Consider the following 20,504-nt stretch of genomic DNA (forward strand, 5'->3'; position numbering starts at 1 on the left):
CTCAGTAGCTCTGTGTTTATGATGTGTGTGTGTGTGTGTGTGTGTGTGTGTGTGCGTGTGTGTGTTTTCAACAGTAACGGTATTGGACAAATCAGTAGCTCTTGCAGTGTTGCCGAAGGCTCTTTTCTGACTTCAGATCTAAACATGAACAGTTGAGGTAAAGGAAAATATACTAGAGCTTCTGTGACCAGTATTCAGCTGACTTTATTAGAGGCCAGCTTTTGCTCCTCTTCTTTAAAAGCGCCAGGGAGATACTATAATGCCAAATAACAACATGTGCCTCATTGTCCCTCTAAAACACCTTCCAGACTTCAGTGTTATGTAATGCTTGTAATGGTCTTCAGGATTGTTATATCAGATCTGGGGCGCCTCCTGAGACAGAGGCAAAGGCTCAAATCTACATTAAATGTAGATTTTAAAGCAAGCATGCCAAAACTAGAATTTTATTGTTGTTTTAATTCTAAGGTGGGGTTTGCATAACTGTATGTAGACCTTCTCTGTACTTAAGCCCGTGCTGATATACGTGCACACACCAGCACATTTGCAATAACTTCGAGGATAGTAGTCTTCAGAAGCTTCCTCTTCCATACACATCCTGAAGAAGTGATGGGCACAATCCTAACACAGTGCCTGGCCCTGTCATATCAGGCCGTATAAATCACAGATGAAAATCTGCTCCGTTGCCTATACTGTTTTGGAATGTGGATTGGAAACGTGCACACAGAGGGATTCCCTCCTCATTGACTATATAAGGGAACAATGCAGCAGACACTCAAACACAGCACAGCCCCCACCAGTCTGGCCCGGGATGTATGTGACTGGGAGGTGACTTTGCTTAGGAGAGGGCAGCTATGGAAGCAACAGTCTTTCCCCCTCCTCTCTGTTGTCATCTTGGGTGACTCTCCAGAAGGCGGCTGGGTTGGATAATCATACTTTGTACTTCTACAGAGCCCTTTGTCTGTGAAATCAAAGTGCCTGACTAATGCTAACTTGTTAATACTCAGAACACCCTTGGGACATAGGTAGGCTGCAAAGATTATCCCACTTTTGAGGTGGGGAAAGGTCCTGTTGTTAAAATAGTTTACAATTTCCGGGTGTGTCTGTACTTAATGGTCAGGCTAGACTTGGAATGGGTATGATCTAGATGCCATGAGAAGCATTTTTCCGGTACCATATTCAGCCCTGACCACAGGCAGTCTCTTGAGAAAGTGTTTTACCATGAAGAAACTGGACTGGAAAATACAGCTCTTGCGTGGTATTGATGGTGGGGAGGGAGGAGTCAGGGAAGAGTATTTGAAACTTAATTTTAACCTATTTAGGGTTGAAGGTAGGATTTTGTTGTTGTCATTTTTTAAGATACAACATGGGCTGGAATTTTCAATTCTTGTTTTATTTCACATTAACTCAGTATGATGTTGGCTCTTTAACTTCCACAAAAATCAAGTTCGTTTGTTCTTTGCAAAGAAACAGACACTGCTTATTGGCTGTGCAAAGTTGAGTCAGAAGTTACTTGGTAGTCGAGTGTTTTGGGGGGCAAAAGAATTGAAACATTCTGTTAACTCTAGATGTTACTATGTGATTCTTTAATTCTGATGTGTCTTAAGCCTCCCTGCTATGGTTACTAAGCACAGTGAAAAAAATTAGTCATGTGCTATTTGCTGTTTAAAGACTTTTGTTGAAAGCTTTTTCAGAAGTCTCTAGAGTAGGGTGGTAGTATTTAGGTTGTTTGGTCCCCGGTACTGTTTATTTGAACCTGAGTGTAGAAATTAGATTTGAAAACTCCCTCTTAAAAAAATGTGTTTCTAATTTTAAAAAGTAATTTTCAAAAGACCATAAATAATATTCCAGTTTGGCTTCAAAAAAAGTTACTTCCCTTAAGCATACTCCCAAAGGTCGACAGTGCATCAATATGTAGGTGATGATATGACACTTTATTTTTATTTTCCTAAGTAGTGTATGCATTCTCTATCTTCTACTATGAGCGTATTACTTTCATAATCAGTGATCGTAAATAAAGCACTTTTTGAAGTCACTGAAGAGTCACTTACTGAATCATGTCAGGCCCGAGCCTGTGTACTTTACCTGCATTGATTGTGATGTAGGAACTGTTATCTCCTCCCATTCTTACAGATGAAGAAATGGAGGCACAGAGAGGTTAAGTAACTTGCCCAAGGTCACACATCTAGCAAGTGGTGGAACTACGGTTCAAATCAGGCTCAACACCGAAGGGGTTCGGATTTGGATAGAATGACTGGTGGTTCCTCCACCACCACATGTGCTGCTTCTGTGTAAATACATTAATATTCTGTAAAGCTAACTTCTTTTTCTTTGGAACTGCTGTGATTCTCTCAAGGTCAGTAATTCCCCCAAATTCCCAGAGAATCCCTATTTCTTCATGCGTGAAGACTCAAGGTCCACCTTATACTAAACTGTGGTTACTGAAAGTTCCAAGAATCATTGTCACACTCATGACCACAACTCAGTGAACACAGCTGCCCATCTGCTGATCACAGTTTTGTTTTTTAATCTCCTTTTTAAGAAAATGTTTTTAATTCCTTGACCAGAGCGATCCAATCTATTTTCCTTTTGCCACATTCTGTACTTCGGTGGGTGCGTATCTATTTGTATTTATATAAAAGATACAGCCTTCAAAAAGTTTCCTATAAAGTTACCTCCTTGGCTTTAGTTCTTCTAACCAGGTCTACATCTTTCCTCAAAAATTTGTTAGGTTTAGCAAGTAGTTCTAGTCCTCTGAGAATGGAAGAATTCCAAATCCATGGATCTGTGGATTAGTGGCCATTTTGGGTTGTGTCATTCCCGAAGTACAAGTGCAGGGCTTCTAATCCAAACTGTGTGACCTTTGGCATATCATGTAAACGTTATGTTTATGTAAAAGCGCTTTAGAAGCAAGCCAGATCCACAGTTGGCATTCAGTGTTAGTGATCATCTTCTCGTTCACCAGCAGCAGCAGCATGAGTAGCATCATCTCTCGCTAGCACGAGGCAGCCATTCCTGTTGCATTATTCTAAGAGTCAGGGCAAGGCTGGGTGAGGGTTTAGTGAGGGTCAGAAAGAGCCATGCTTGTGCATGTGCCTTTGCCAACAGAAGGAGCCAGGACTCTTGGCTGCAAGTCATCTGTGTGGCCACAGGCCTATCGCACATCCCTCCTTGCCCTCAGTTTGCTTTCTGAACAATGAACAGTGTCTGTCTTAGATGCCTTTTGGTTCAACAGAGGGTGCTGTGGTTTTCTCATTGTTCCCATAAAGAGGACAATGACTAGTTTGAGATTATTGGGAAATATATTTTTGTATGTATGGGGTAAGGTACTGTAGTGACATGTTACGTTTAATAAGTAATTATCACGTATGGGTACTATGCTGAAGACTTTCAGTGCATACTTCATCTAATGCTTATAATTAACCTCTCTGTTCCTATGTTTCTTTATCTGTTAACTGGGTGTAATAATTGATTTTTTTTTAAGATTTTGTTTTGTTAAGAGAAAGAGAACATGAACGGGGGAGGGTCAGAGGGTGAGGGAGCAAGAATCCTCAAGCAGACTCCTCCACTGAACATAGAACCTGATGCAGGGCTCAGTCCTACCACCCTGAGATCATGACCTGAGCCAAAATCAAGAGTTGGACCCCTAATCCACTGAGCCACCCAGGTGCCCCTTAACTGGATATAATAATACCTCAAAGAATTGTGAAAATTAAATGAGATAATGTGTCTGTACTGTTCAGTACCTGTCTGGTAATAAATAGTCAAAGAATTACAACTTTTATTATTATCTTCCTCAACCCCTTAACCAGGAACCAAGGCAGTTTTAAGAATACAGTTATTTGGAATTGCAAGTCAAAACCACAAGAAGATAGTGCCTCACAGTTGTTAGGATGGCTGTTGTTAAAAAGACAAGAAATGGCAAGTGTTGGCAAGAATGTGGATAAAAGAAAACCCTTGTGCACTGTTGGCAGGAATGTAAATTGGTGCAGCCACTGTGGAAAACAGTGTGCAGTTTCCTTAAAAAAATTAAAAATAGTACTATTATATGATCCATCAATTCCACTTCTGGATATATATCCAAAGGAAATGAAATCACTACCTCAAAGAGATACCTGCACTGCCACATTCATCGCACCATTATTCATAATAGCCAAGACAAGGAAATAACCTCAGTGTCCATTGATGGATGAATGGATAAAGAAAATGTGGTATGTATGGACTATTATTCACCCATAAAAAAGAGGGAAATCCTGCTATTTACAACAACATGGATGGATATGAGGAGCACTGTGTTGAGTGAAATAAGTCAAACAGAGAAAGACAAATACTGTATGACCTCACTCATAGGTGGCATCTAATGTAATTAAACCCATAAAAACAGAACAGATTGGTGATTGCCAGAGGAGGGAGGTTGGCAGGGGAGTGAAGTTGTCAAAAGCCACAAACTTACAGTTATAAATAAGTTCTTGGGATGTAATGTGCAGCATGGTGACTAAAGTTAACCATGTTGTATCATATATTTGAAAGTTGCTAAGAGTAGATCTTAAAAGTTCTCATTACAAGGAAAAAAATTGTAACTATGTGAGGTGATAGATGTTAATTAAACTTACTGTGGTAATCATTTTGAGATATCTGTGTATCTATATATGTCATAAAGATATCAAAACATACCAATATCTATGTCTAATCTATCATCACAGTGTACACCAAAAACTATTACAGTATTATATGTTAAGTATATCTCAATAAAACTAAGAGGAAAAAAGCATTCAGAGAAAAAAAATGTTTAAAGAAAGGTAATGGGGGGTGCCTAGGTGGCTCAGGTTGAGCATCTGATTCTTGGTTTCTACTCAGGTCAAGATCTCACGGTTGTGGGATCAAACCCTGCATTGGGCTCTGTGCTCAGCATGGAGTCTGCTTTATTTTCTCTCTCCTCCATTCCACTCTCTCTTCCTCTCAGATAAATAAATAAAAATAAAATCTTTTAAAAGAAAGATTATAGTGACTTAATACCCCCCTCCCAACAAAAAGCAAGTGGTTATAGCAGAGTATGAGAATCTACAGTAGGTTAAAAAAAACATGGGCCATCAATCATGCTGGACCTTGAAAGCCATGCCAGGTAGGCGGGACCTGAAAGCCATGCAGAACATAGACACAGGTGTCCAGGGCCAGAGCTGTGGCTGGACTTGTGTTAATTCATGAGAAAAAATCTGTGCTCTTGTAGCTCAGCCTCTCCATAGGGCTCAGGGGAAGGAATGAGCATCGAGGGATGACAGCAACAGCACCAGTATCATAAGGGAAGCTGACTGAACTTGGCTAGGTAGGGGGGTGAAGCCCAGTGTGAGGGAGAACAGAGGTTGCCAGGTGTGCTCATTCCTTTCAATCAGCCTGCTTGGGGGTTGCCATCACAGCCAAAGAAGCTTAGGGCACTAAAGGCATTCAGAACTCTTATCGGTCCCTTGGGTCACAGGATGTCTGGGAACACTGCTGCTCGAAGGAATGAGATCAAAAGCAAAGTTTTTAGGAAAAGGTAGAATTTATTAATTTTTAAATTCATTTTTAAAATTGTTGACAACTTGATGGAGATATCTTTGACATAAATTGCATATAAATTAAGGTATACACCGTGATGTTTTATACACATGTATACATTGTGAAAAGATTACCACAATCAAATTAACTTCTCTATCACCTCTACATTGTTACCCTTTTGTGTGTGTAATGAGTATTAATGTAGGAGGTATCCTCTTAGTGGGGTCCCTGGGTGGATCAGTTGGTTAATAAGCATCTGACTCTTGATTTCGGCTCAGGTCATGATCTCAGGTTTGGGAGATTGAGCCCCAGGTTGGGCTCCCTGCTCAGTGCAGAGTCTGCTTGTCCCTCTCCCACTGCTCCTCCCTCTACTCTCTCTCAAGTGTGCGCTTGCGCACTCTCTCTCGCTCGCTCTCTCTCTCTCAAATAAATAAATCTTTAAAAAACAAAGACTTGTCCAGTTAGCAAATTTCAAGCACACAATATGGTACTATGAAGTATAGGCACCATGCTGTACATAAGAATTCTAGTACATACTCATCCTGTGTCACTAACTAAACCTATATACCCTTTGGCCAACATCTACCCACTTCCTCCATGCTCCAATCTCTGGCAGCCACAATTCTGCTTTCCTTCTATGAATTTGACATATATATGTGAGATCATGCAATATTTGTCTGGAAAAGGTAGATTTAAATGGAAAAGACACCTGGATGCTTTTATAAATGTGGGCAGAGAACAGAGAGAGCAAATATGCAAGTGTGGCCATGGTACCAAGAGTCCTGGGAATGGAAGAATTTTGGTTGAGAAAAGCAAGTCTTTTGTGTGGGGAAAAGAGGCAGGTAAAGTTACATTAAAAGATGTGATACTGGAAAGAGGCCTTTCCCTTCATCCTGAAAACAAAGGGGCCTGCATTCATTCATGCATGTTTGGCTTTGTAGGGCTGCATATCCGTTTGCCAGAATTACCTGCAGTCATATTTGGTCTAACCAGTGACCTTGGTAGAATGTGAGTATGGAGTTCTCATGAGTCGGTGTTTGTTTGTTTTTGTTTTTCAGTCCTAGCCATTTGCCAGACTTGTGACCTTGGACAAGTCACCGAACCTCCCCATCATCTCATGATTTTTCCACTTTAAATCAGTAATCATAAAACCTTGCCCTGCTTCCCTTTGAGATGTTAGGAATAAGAAGTAAGATAATAAGCCTAAAGCAACTAACTGGCATAGTGTCTGGCACATGGTAAGCAATTTGACACATTGTTTTTGTTTTAGTACCCTAACTGGGGGAGTTTCTACTCTCACTACTTGTTTCTAGGTGGTCCTTATTTCTTAAATTGTTATACTAGTGTAATCTTTGCTATTTGCAGTAACTGCTGTGAGAAATGTAAATTATTGGAGATGATGTTGCTGATGATTATTGTCCTGGTTAACTTTGGCCAAGAATGAGTATTTCCAAATTTTGGATTATTAAGTCTGTTTGGGTCTTTCTTCTCTTTCCACTTTTATTTCTTTCTTTTGTCTTTCATCTCAGTTAGAATGTTGCCTCTAAATTGGCTTTCACTTTTGCTTCTTTCCACCAACATTCAGGTAAGGGAGGGGGAAGGTATTTTGCAAAGCAGAGCTTTTGTAGGGCATCCCAAGCTTGTGTAACTTATATTACAAGAAGCAAAGGAATAGAGTGCCATATTTGTTTAAGCAAAAACTCAAACAAATCATAGAAAACTCTCCATTATTTTGAACATTAGTCTAGCCAGATTCTTCTGCAAGCTTCAAAAGTAGCAGGTCTCATCACAGGTATGAAAAGATAGGAATCTGGATTATTCATAATGAGGGTTACTGGGCTGCATCCCCATAAAAGACAATTGCAGAAAACAACAGGTTAACACAGCAAGTTAATAGATCCCTTTGATTCATTTATCCTTGCATTTGACCCCCTTATTTATTTTCTACTTTGGGAACTTGGGGAAGAAATGGGCTCCTGTATTTCTTTTGGGGCACAATCTGGTCCTTCATTAACAAGGAGAAACAGGTTTGATGCAGCCCCTAACTTAACATTTTAGGCATTTTCTAATAAACTTGACTTCTGTTTTACTTCATTGCAACGCTAGTGTTGCCCACGGTCATGGTGCTCCAGGCTGTGGTCTTGCCGACTCGTTCAAGCTAGACAGGCTCAGGCTTGGGCAGTGTTTGGATGGAATCCCTCCAAAGACAACTCAGGTGCCGTAGACTCAGTGGTGGTGATTCAGCGTCTGGCACTGGCTCCAGCAAGGAGCAGCCAACAAGTGCCTCAACAAGATGGTTATAGGCCCCTATGTTAATAGGTGTATGGAGTAGGAGTATGATGGTGGGGTTTTTGTCTCCTCTTATAAGAGACTTCAAACAGACTTCCTGGCTGTTTATAGCCATTAAACTTATTTCAGCTGATTTTGCAAGAGGATCATAGATAGCCTTTTTCTTTTTGTCTCATGAAAATTCCTAACCTTTACTTTCTTTGGCGGCAAGTATCCTCTATGTGGATAGTTAAATAATAAAAATTACTCATAACTGCAAATAAATACAGGGTTTTCTGACCCCCTTCTGCCCCTGGATTTCCTTTGGGGGTGGGACTTGTAGCAGAATGTCTCCTCCTGTTTAGGGCCTTCTCATAGTTAGGTGTCTATGTCTCCTGTACTTGGGGTATGGTATCGTGTTTGAGCCCTAAAGCACTAACGCTGGCAAGTCATGGCACAAGAGCACAGTGATACAATTCTGTTCTGTTTCATCCCAGTTCTTTAAAAAAAAAAAAAGAAAAGAAAAGGAAGAAAGAAAGAAGGAAAGAAAATACTTCCTGTCATCTTTTCTTCTGGGAAAACACACTCTGATTACCAACGTTAAAAAAAAAACTCCCAACATACCCATGTCAGGTCTTTTCATGATTTCTTACATTTTACAGTAAAGCCAAAGTGAAGAACTTCAGTATTAAGGGTCATAGCAGTGATAACCATCCTATATATAGCATGAAGAACTTAAAGTCATGTCAGAAAGGATTTGGGAAACCCAGCTTGAGTAGATCTAGAAGTCAGGTTGTATGGATGATAAATAAATTGTAGTGGTCCAGGTGGCAGAGGGGTGCTGTGTCATGGCCTCATCCCTCCCCACCGCCACACCGCATTTCCTTGTGGAGGTAGGACGGTATCCATAGATATCTTTGACTTTTTTGTCATTTCTTGTACTTTTGGATTTCAACTCAAATACACAATTTTGGAGGGCTGTAAACATGAGGTTGCCTCTGCTCTAATTTTTCACCCCTATCTATCTATATATTGTCTTCTAAATTCATTTCCAAAAACCACGGAACATTTTGAGAAATCCATCCATTTCTAAATATCAGTTATTGTGGAATACCCTCAGAGTATGCAGTACTTTCTCCAGTTGTTAGAACTCTGAAGATGGGGTGCTTGGGTGTCTCAGTGATTGAGTATCTGCCTTTGGCTCAGATAGTTATGCCTGGGTCCCGGGATCGAGTCCTAAATCAGGCTCCCTGCCGGGAACCTTCTCCCTCTGTCTATGTCTCTGCCTCTCTCTCTCTCTGTCTCTCATGAATAAGTAAATAAAATCTTTAAAAAAAAACCAACAACAACAACAACAACTCTGAAGATGGATGGAGTGACAGGGAACCTTTCCCTTCTAGGTCACTGACTCAAATCCAGTGTCCCAGGTGACCTAAGGCTTTGCTGTCTGCCCCACCTGCTCAGGGCCAGGGGGTGGGGTCAAGTCAAAGGAATCAACTATCAATGTATGTTTAGTCTATACCCTTATTTGCATTCTCATCAAGTAGACCAAATAGTGACTGGTGCAAAGAGACTGTTAAGGGCTCTCTGAGGATTTTTTTTTTCTCTGAGGATTTTTTGATGGTTTTTACCCCCATATATTAAAATTTTAATGGGGAAAGTGGGTTTTCTTTTTCTTTTTTAATTTATGACGCTAGTAACATGATTTGATGGTCTGTTATAGTGTGTTCTTTTTGTATCTACTATTTACGCAATCATTAGAATCTTTCCTTGATCAAATCCCTCTATGAGATTAGCTTACTTTTCCATTTTCTTGTGATAACCAAGTGCTCCATTTGTAAATAACTTTTGTCCCCCCCTTTGGCATTAATATTGGAAAACTCACTGCCTTGGAATGCTGTTGATTCTGTATGAATGCATCTACACATCTAGTCCTATCACCCGCTGTCAGTTCTTTCTTTTTTTTTAAGTGACTCACAAACGTTCTTTCCATCCTGCACTGGAGTGATTACTGTGTCTGAAGGAAGGAGGTGATGGAATTTCTCTACATACTCAGTTCCAGGTCTGGCTACAGAGTGATCTTTAGATTGTGTTAAATGATGAGCACTCTAGTTAAGATGGTAGTTAGTTGCTGGGTTGCATCAAGATAGCAGATTATTTTATGGAGGAAGAGAAGCTCTCTAGAGGTACTTGAGGCACATGTAGAGGTTGAGAAATAAAGCAGAGAACATGACTTCTTTCCTACTAAGCTTCCCATGCTGCATTTTATTGCTAGCTTTTCCCCCCACCCCCATACGCACAGTGACTGTTGATTAGCCTGGGAAATTATCTGAGAAACAGGTTTGATCTTGAGGGGTGGGGAGAGTCTAGGAAAAGAAATTAGAGGAAGGGTGGCTGACTCAGAGCAGCCTTTGAAGCTGGAAGTGGGACAACTTGTCAGGGCAGACAGGAAATAACCGACTTTTCTCCACTGGCCAATAGCACATGCTGTCTTCATTCTGATGGTGTTCGGGACCTCACACCCAATTGAGGAGAGTCACTCTGAACTGGTGTAAATTATCTGTGAGAAGAAACACATATTCGAAGTTTGCAACTCGTTTTAAATAGTTTCAGAAAGAGGAGCACACGGATGTGTTTTTTTTTTTTTTCACGTCCCAGTTCTTTTTGGAAAATCAAATACAACTTTGAGCTTTAAGAACAGTGAATTAGTAATGTCCTTGCATGTTAGCTAACTTTTAAACTTATTTTGGGCAACTGATTGCAAGCTTTGGTTTTTATAAAATTGTGTCCAGTGGAATCTTCGGGGAATCTCAGAAGACAGATAGCAACCCAAGGCATGGGTTGGCAAACTTCTCCTGTCCAGGGCCAAATAGGAAATATTTTAGGCTTTGTGGACCATACAGTCTGTGTTGAAAATACTTAACTCTGCTTTGTGATGTAAAAGCAACCATAGACAGTATGTAATTAAACAAACATGACTATATTCCAATAAAACTTTATGTGTAGATACTGAAAATTGAATTCCATATGATTTTCACATGTCACAAAATATTCTTCTTTTATTATTTCTCCAACTATTTAAATAAGTAAAAACCATTCTCATCTCATGGGCTAAACAGTAACAGCTGATCAGAAGGGTTTGGCCCATGGGCTACAGATTGCTGACCCAGATCTAAGACATGGTGGTTAGTTATATTTTTTAAGGACCTCCAAGTATTATTATCCCAGGCCTCATCACCAGGTGTTGTATAAGAACTTGTATGAAGATTTTCTCTCTCTCTATTTTTTTTTTAATTTAAGATTTTATTTATTTGGGAGAGAAAGAACACACAAGTAGGGGGAGGGGCAGGTGGAGAGGGAGAAGCAGAGTCCTTGCTGAGCAGGGAGCCCCATGCAGGCTGGATCCTAGGACCCTAAGATCATGACCTGAGCTGAAGGCAGACACTTAACTGCCCCAGGTTTTCTCCTTCTGCCAGTTTACTTTATGTATATGTGATGCCTATTCAAATCATATTTTATATAAACTTATTGGTGTTTCTTAAAATATGGTAAACGTGTTTTTGAACATTGGCTACTTTGATAAACATGCTAAACATGGGGATACCTAACCCCTAATGTGTAAGCACCTGCTCTAAACTTTAGACATAAAAAGCTCGAAAGTTGTAAACATGCATATATGAAGCATAATTTGTAAATAACAGGTGGTATTTACTAAGAAGGTGAAGGCCCTCGAGAGAATGACATAATTTTCATCCGGTAGAATTGAAGGTGTGTACAAAGTGCCCAGGCCCCAGTTAGCATGAAAGCATGGCCTGCCACACTAATAACCAAGTACCCACTCCCTGACTCTGAGTAATCAGAGCTGGTAGTGGCCCCTGGAGCATTGATCCTAAGGCATCTAAGACCCCTTGTGCAGATCGAGGCATAGGTGGTAGCCAGGGCAGAGAGGGAGGCTAGCCAGTCCATAGATGAAGACAGTACATGCATGCCTTCTATCCCTTTTCTCTTTTAGCTCACTTGGCCATTTATTTTAGTTTGTTGAATGAAAATAGATGCGAGTGTGTGCACCTAGGCTTTAAGTGTAGCTGGTTTTATCAGACAGCCCCTCTCTATGACATCTTCAAACCACATCTTTCTTGTAACTTGAGCCTAGCACTCCTTATAGCATCACATTGTCCAGTGCCACGCAATTGTCACATGTTATGAAGGAAGTGTTGACTCAACCCTGCCCAGGAACCACCATCAATAGTAAAAGGTCTCCAGAGATGGGATGGGACCTTTTAAGTTATTTACATTAGCAGTTGGTCTGGAACTTGAATCAGAGTTGATCCTTGCTTCTTAAAAGATAAATTCTTTCATTTGTTCATATCTTTCTCTTTCTTTTCCTCCCCCTTCTCACATTATAACCCTCTCTGCTTCTCCCTCATACACACACAAACACATATACATGCATCTTATTATTCTGTAGCCAGAGGATCTCATTTATCTTCAAACAGGATGTTGTAACTCTCTCCATATATAATTGAAATATGGTTATAAAAATAAGAAAAGTCTAGGTCGGGGGATGGGGTAATTCACTGATGGGCATTAAGGAGGCCACATGATGAGATGAGCACTGAGTGTTATACTATATGTTGGCAAATTGAATTTAAATAAAATATTTTTTTTAAAAAAGAAAAAATATGTCCTCACTCTTGGAACATATCTCTGAGGCTGGCTATCAAATAAACATGAATGGGAAACTAGTGGTCTCTAGTCCAGTATCCAAAGAGGATCCCATCAGTCATTCCAAATTTTCCACTGACCAACAATAAACATTACAATAAACATTTTCGACTTTCTACAAGTGGTAATACCAGAGATTCGTATTTATAAATTATGTAATATAGCTCATATTATAATGATAATGCTCAATTGTGTAGTTCTGTACCCTAAGGATTTATTACTCTTCTTTTTATGACCGTTTAAAATCTAGATTACAGTGATTTATATACAGCGGAAATCAGAAAAGCAAATGCCCTTTGGTGGTTGATTTCACAGCACTTCATAAGTTCTAATGAATTGTCTTTTAATATGCTTGTTGAGACCTCAGTTGATTTGGGGGTGGGGGAGGATAGGTTTAATACTTTACTATAACTTTGTTCCCATAATCATGATAAGGCCAGGGAATTACTGTAGAGCAATCCATAACAGTTCAGATCAAGGTGAATAATTTATCTCCATTCCAGATATTTGAAGTTATTTTGCCTGTTTGCAGCCATTTTGGGAATAAAATTTGGAAGCCAATTTGTACATACCTTCATCTTGTATTCTTCTCTCTTAAGTGGTTTGACTGAACTATCACTTATGTTCCTACAAGTTCCTAGGCCTTTTCTACCCTGTGCTGCCAACTTTGATTTTCTTCTTGAGCAGGGCGCCGAATGAAATGCTGTAAGGTAGCTGGAGTTCATTACATGATTACTTAAGTTTATGTGTGATCCACATTGGGTCTAAAAAAAGGCTGTTTTACACCTAAATGACTTTTCTTAAAACCAGAAAAATAATAGCAAGGATTTCACTAGCCAACTTTGAAATGTGTAGAGCCAGCTCAGTAAACATTCGTTGAAAACTTAGGTTTGAGTCCTCTACTTACTTTTGCTCAAGTACACTTCTGAGAGCATAAGAATAGTTTTGTGTGGTGTGTGTGTATGTGTGTGTGTGCGCGCGCGCGTGTGTGTGCGTGTGTATATATATATATATATATATATACATATATATATATATTTTTTTTAAGACACAAAATGAGGAATTGACTATACAGATTCTCTGAGACTTGGTTATTTAAAAACTGAATACCTGGGGCACCTGGGTGGCTCATTGGTTGAGCGTCTGCCTTTGTCTCAGGGTGTGATCCCAGGGTCCTGGGATCAAGTCCCATATCAGGCTCCCTGCAAGGAGCCTGTTTCTCCCTCTCTGTCTGCGTCTCTCATGAATAGGTAAATAAAATCTTTAAAAAAAATAAAAATAAATACCTGATCTCCAAGTACTTGGTGAAACATGGCAAATAATTTTCAGAAAGATTTGTGACCATGGCGTTTGCGTCATTTTGCTTTGTTTTGCTTGCTCTGTTTTAGTATCAAACGTACGTAGCCTTTCTCCTCTTCCCCATGTCTTTCTCTGCACTTGTTTCCATGTTACCTGCAGTTCCTCTACCTGCCTTTCCAGCTAACAGCCAGACCCTCCTTTGCTGATCTGTTCATTACTCTGGGAACTCTGAAGCAAGCACTTAAAATATGTAGCAGTTCCCTTTCCTACATTAAAAAGCTGTAAAACCCTCATGTGGAATAGTTAAGAGAACATATATAGTAGGAGGAGAGGCTTTTGCTCCTGCAAGCACCTTGCAAAGGGGACTATTTTTCTTATATGATATAAATGAAATCCTCACTCTGCCCACTTTTACACCTACGCATGTACTGAGCGTCTCCAAGGAGACAAGGAAACCCGGAGTCCAGTGATGGTGAATCCTCCTCAGAGACAGCAGGCTGGAGTCTCGGGCAACTCTCCCAGGCGTCTTGGCTTCCAGATGCCCCTCTCAGACAGCCTCTCTTCTGGAGGCTCTTCCAGGCAGGCTTTCTCAAACATGTCTCTCCCTGCACAGACGAAATAGCCTGTACATTACATCTGAAGGGTTGGTGGCGGTGAGTTCAGTAGGCAGAAGGGCCTCCCTGGGACAAGGGGGTGGGGTGTAGTAGGGAGGTGGGACAGGAAGGTTCCATCTTTCCCAAGATCTTTTCTTTGTCACCCAGTTATCTGTGCATCTGTTTCATTGCCTCCCTTTGCGCCTTTTAGACACAAAGGCACCACTCAACCTTACAAAATGTCTTAAAAATACTCTTTGTTACAGTAGTACAGTTATGAGCTCAGTTTAGTGAAATCGTCCTTTTAGAAGTACTACTCTTGCTGATTCAACATTTTGAGGTGTCTGTTGATGAACAATCATCTTCTTGACCACTCTCTTTTCCCTCTCCCCCTGAGTTCAATGCAGGAGGCCCTTCAGGACATCCTACCTTTCTTTCCCTCATTCCATGGTTTCATTGTAACATTTTTTGGAACTATTCACATTATTTTCTGATACAAATGAAGTCTTTGTTTCCCTGTGAGGAACACACTACCATCATAAGTCCATTATGCAGATTTACAAAGGCTTATAGTATCAGTCCTTTTGCTGTGCTGACCACATCTGTGTGCGCATCTTCTTTGGGGCACAAATAATTAGTTACTGTGTAGAAATTATTATTGATGTAATCCCCAAGAAATCCCATTTTGTCTCTAAACTCTATGCACATCATTTAATGAACATTGTTTTTTTTTTAAAAAAGATTTTTATTATTTATTTTTGAGAGACAGAGAGAGTGTGTATGAGAGACAGAGCATGAGCAGGGGGAGGGGCAGAGGGAGAAGCAGACTCCCCACTGAGCAGGGAGCCCAGTGTAGGGCTCAATCCCTGGGATTGTGACCTGAGCCAAAGACAGATGCTTAACTGACTGAGCCACCCGGGTGCCCCATTTAATGAACATTCTTGACATCTCTTGCACGTGAACATTCTTGGTTTTTAGCCAAATTGACTCAAATAGCCCAACTTCTCCTATGATTTTCCAGCACATTATCTGCAAACTTCAGACTTCTATTGTTGATCCTGCTGCCCTCTTTGGAAAGGTATGGCTCTTACTTCTGTTAAAGTCTTTGACAGTAAATGTTCTTGTGAGGGTTTCCTGATGATACTTGTTTTCTTTTTTCATTTGAACTTTTAAAGAAGATTGGTCAGTCTCTATTCTGTACTTGGGAGGACTCTCATATTTACCTTTTGCTTTATCCCCAGTTCCCATTACTGCTCTAGTTTCTGCCTTTCAATAAAAACCACCTGTGTGATGAGCTTAAAAGAGTCATTTTGTAATTAGAAGTGATCAGTTTTGTTCACAGGTACATAGTGTACCCTTTGGGTTGACCTAGAGGCCAAATTTCCTGCTTTTTTTTTTTTTCTTCTTACATTGTCCATCCAGGTCTTACCTATTTTGAACTTCCGTCTCACATAGTTTTATCCATAGCGTGTTTTACCACTTAGCTTCCTCTTTTTATTTGCGCTCAGAAAAGGTCAATGTCTTACTTTGGACTTGAGCTCTCTTGTGCCCCTAGGAAAAACTGGAGGAAGAAGATACGCCCCCTGTTGTCACCTAAATTTAGGTCTTTCATCCAGGTCCCTCCGGGCTGCTCTGCCAGCTTTTCTCAGGGTCCCAGTCATTCGTGGTCCAAGTTATGTCACATTGACGGTAGGAAGAAAGCATCTATCGGATGGATTGCTATGCCTAAGGAACTGGCAACGATACTGACTACATCTAAGAAAACAATTAAATGTGGAAAGTTTTCCTGCTTAGACTAGTGGGAAGTTTTGTTTGCTCTTTCATTCGCCTAGAAACGCGAAAGTCGGGCTCCCACCCTAACGTGTACTTCCCGGGACTCTATGAGAAGAGCCCTGAATGTGGGTACTCACACAAACGTGTTTCTTCCATTTTTCCTTCCAGGCACTTCAAGTGGCAAGACAGCTTCTCCTTCAGCAGCAACAACAGCAGCAAGTTAGTGGATTAAAATCTCCCAAGAGGAATGACAAACAACCAGCCCTTCAGGTGATGATTCTTTTTTGAAAAAAATTGACATTGCACACTTTAGGAGAGCTGATGAGCCCTTCGGAAGTGGATTGTGTTGGGAGTTGCAAATCACGTATGAAAATCTTCTGCAAAAGTTGCATTTTTAGTTTACCAGCAGAGAATGACATTTTGGAAAAAACGTCTATTCAACCAAGAGTGTGGTTGTTGGGAGGAAGGTCTCCTAGTGAGTTGATGTAAGAGGAGGATGAGTAGTTTCAGGTGTGGGTTGCTTACTAGACATCATGTAGCACCAAGAAGAAGTTCCTGGTACTCAAGATAGGTCACCTCATTCTCTCATGACAGAGCTAGAAACACGATACCCACACACATAACTTTAATACACTGGTTTTCAACTGAGGTGATCTTACTCCCCAAGGGACAAAGGGCAGTCTCTAGAGACAATTTTTGGTTATTCCAGGGAGCCATGGGTGCTACTGACAACTAATAGGTAGAGGCCAAGGATGCTACTTAGCTGATCTTACACTTCCCAAGAAGGTTCCTCACAGCACAGAATCATTCTGTGTCAGTAGTGTCAAGAACTGTTAGGAGGACTGAGGAAGTATATTATACTTTTAACATACCTAGCAATCAATATAATACTTTGTTCTTCAGTGGATATTGACAGAGTCTTTCTGGACCATTAATAAAAAATGGCAGGCAATTTTTGTGTAAAGGTATCAAAAAAAAGACTGCTTTTAGCAACTTCTAATTTCAAGCCCATTGAGGGCAGGGGTTAACAGAGTAGAAAAAGCAAGTTCAGAAAAATCTAATTTGGATTTTTGATTTGGAGTAGAAAATTAAAACAGAAATTTCAAATAAATTTGATGGAGGGTGCTCATGCTCACATCTGAGACACAACAGCAGCAAGGGCACTTGCAGGTTCTATATGAGTCAATTGCTTGTGTAGCTCAGAGTGGGCATCCTCAAAACAGAGAAGGAAGATAAGTTTCTCACACCGGACATTTGGGGGCAGAATTTGTAAATGGTAGCTGTTGGGTAGAACATGGCGCCAGTGACTTTGACCATGAGGTCAACCCAGATCCCAGCTTGTATTGACTTTTCTCAGATCAGAGCGAACTAATGCCAGTTCCCAAATTATCCTGCAAAGATCCAACTGATGCTGGGGAACGTGTCCTAGTTCTTCTACATCCACTTGGGAAACTGTCACTGTCTAGGGCAAGCTTGGCATCAAGGAAACACTTTATGGGAACAGTTGGATGGCAATGTGTGTTGTTGACTAACACTTTCAGAAACAGCTATTTGGTAAACCATCATCACCAGACCATAGGCCTTTTCATGTGTGTGAATGCTGGGGACATTTTTAATGAGGTACAGTGCCATTGAGGTCCCATGTCAGGTGCTATAAGAAGTGCTTTGTTGTGCAGATGTCTTAAGAACAGCTCTGGAGGATGAAATATGACTGGGTTGACCTTTCAGCTGTGAGCTTATTTGTCAGGATTCAAATAAGTTGAAAGGATCAAACTGAACAGTTTCCGTAGTCAGACTGGGAATTGTGTTTCAGAGGTCAGCCGCGGAGGCCACATTGCAGATTCCAGAACATAGCCAATTGTTGGTACATATTAAAGTGCTGGGGCATCTCCTGCAGACAGGGACACAATTAAAATTCTAATTTATTCATGTATACAGGGAGCTAGCCCAGCCTGTCACTCAGTGATTCAAATGACTGTCCATTCTTTTTGCCTCCCTCTTGGAGCTCTAACAGCCTTAAAAATACTGTGAGTCCTCTTGAATTTATCAGACCTCAAGTGCATTGGAAAAATGACAATATATTATTGGGGGGAGGTGGGACTCTTACACATAGTAGAGCTTTGGTTAGGGATAATTTTAAAAAGTACACATGTACACAATCTGTCTGATGCACTGCTCTTCAGTATTGAATATCATTTGTAATTTTTTTATACTAGACTTATATTCCCTCATACTTGCTTTTTAAAGACATATGGCATTTTTAGGTAACTTCTTTTCCAAGATGAACGAAGTTGCTTGAGGGCTAAATATATGAAGTAAAGTTTCAGGGGATTTCCTTTTGAGGGCTCTTTTTCTTGCCCGTTATAAGGTTTTTAGCCACCAGAAGAGTATGATACAGAGAGCTTCATTTTTCTTGGCAAAGACAGTGTCAAAACCAACCTAACACATTCTGCTGAGCACTTCAGTCTGTATAAAAAGTGCGGAGCGAGGGGGCCATCTTGAATGCTGGTTTTGCTAAATAAGATGTTTTGAGTCCCTTCCTACCCCTCCGTGGGAGAGTTGACAAGCATAGAATTTAGACCAGCTTTAAGAGTTGATTGGGGTGGGGGAGAAATAAAGAGTTGGTTGACTGTGTGTGGTGTGTGTGTGTATAAGTGTGCGTGCATGTGTGCGTCATGTGCATCATAGACTGCGTCTCTTCAGCTGCCTGGTAGGGTCATGCAAATTCACCAGACTTTATTAGGTTGGCTGGTCTTCCACAAACAGAGCAGAGGAATTACTAACTTAGGTCACATGGTATATTACCTCCTTATAAAAATACATATACAGACTTGTGATTCACAGAAGGAATAACCTTCGCATTTAAAGAGATCTTGCCATCCCATGTCCTCGCTGGGGCATCTCAGCCAGTGTGGCTCTGAAATGAAAGGGAAATCCTATAACAAATCTTAACAGTGTTCATTTCTGTTCTTCGTACCCTTCATAACCACACTGAGAGACCTATTTTAGCTAATTTCAGATCTTCCGCATAGAGGAAGGCTTGACAGGGAAGAAGAATTTGATCTGCTGATTGCTTGAGGAAAAAAAAAAAAAGAAAGAAACCCAAATCCTCAAATATACTGTGACTTATATTTTAGGCATATCTCACACTTCCCTGCTTTATGTTTGGCAGTGCTCTCCAGTTTCACAGGCTGATGATAACAAACAAAAGAGAATGGAAAGTTAGAGGAGGCTCTAAGTGGTTACTCGATAGAGATCACAAAATGTAGTCAAACATCAGCAATTTGGACTAATTTCAGGAAGATCAGAGTAAATAAGAGAGAGAAGCACTCTCTCCAGATACACGTATAGAACTGAATCTGAGCTGGCCACATTCTTGGGTGACGTGTGGTTTATATTATGAAGGCATTAATTGGGTATAGATTCTGCTTTTGAAGTTCTTCAAAACATTCTACTTAGATACCTAAATCATCTCTTACATAGTCTCTTGAGTTGCCTTGCAATTTTTTTTTTATGAATGATACAAAGGAGAATTGAAAATTGGTCCCATTGTAAATTAAGAATCAGGATGATCTGAATTTATTCAATGTGATTTGGTGCATATTTCTGGATCAGCCTCAGTGCACAGGGCATCAGGTTGATGCTTATCTACACAAAACTGTCAAGAGTACAGACCCTGCCTTCAGGAGGCTTATGAGTTGTAAAAGAATTAACAAGGTTTTGCTGCAGCAAAAGAAAATTATATATGGGTAAAAATAGTAGGCTTGCTTTTATAAATATTTATATGCTTCTGAAGATTGCTTAAACAAGTGAAATAAATGCTTAACGGTGCAGGTGTGCTCATAACCTCGAAAATGTGTAACTTTACTGGCTGAAGATTAATTTGTGAGTAGATGAGCAATTTTATTGATCGAATTTTGGAACTTTGACCACCGTTTCTGGGTAGTAATTCATTTTGGTTCTTTAAGCATTTTAGTTGTTGGCACGAGTACATAAACTGGAAGGAAATCAAATGACACATTTTCTCCTAAGAAAGTAAAAGTACATGTGTATTCTGGCAGCATGAAAGTTAGGAAAGAAAGTCAACCTTGTGTGTTGCTTACAGCAGAAAGCTGACCACAGTTTCAGGCTGTCTATAAAGAATTTGAACTTGAAACCAGTCATCGGAGATTTTCCCCTCCTGCCTACCCTCCGCCTTCCAAGGTTACATCATGTGGGAGCCCCTCATCCGGGAGGCCATCTCACTGGAAGGAAGGGGAGTGAAATCCACTGGAAGGGCAGCCGTGTAGCCCAGTTGGAAGCTTGGGATTAAAA

General features: G+C 40.4%; 1 protein-coding gene across 11 annotated transcripts in view; it reads left to right on the plus strand.

Annotated features, from left to right (window-relative positions):
• The window catches only part of FOXP1 (forkhead box P1), a 582,432-nt gene that overhangs the window by 413,883 nt on the left and 148,045 nt on the right, over positions 1 to 20,504 (plus strand). For all 11 annotated transcript variants that reach the window (XM_055342934.1, XM_055342933.1, XM_055342948.1 and 8 more), the window contains one exon: positions 16,359 to 16,460. In XM_055342934.1, the coding sequence (XP_055198909.1) occupies positions 16,359 to 16,460 (102 nt within the window). The remainder of the gene's footprint in view (positions 1 to 16,358; positions 16,461 to 20,504) is intronic.

The sequence above is a fragment of the Nyctereutes procyonoides genome, unplaced genomic scaffold (assembly GCF_905146905.1).
Source record: "Nyctereutes procyonoides isolate TBG_1078 unplaced genomic scaffold, NYPRO_anot_genome, whole genome shotgun sequence".
NCBI lineage: Eukaryota > Metazoa > Chordata > Mammalia > Carnivora > Canidae > Nyctereutes > Nyctereutes procyonoides.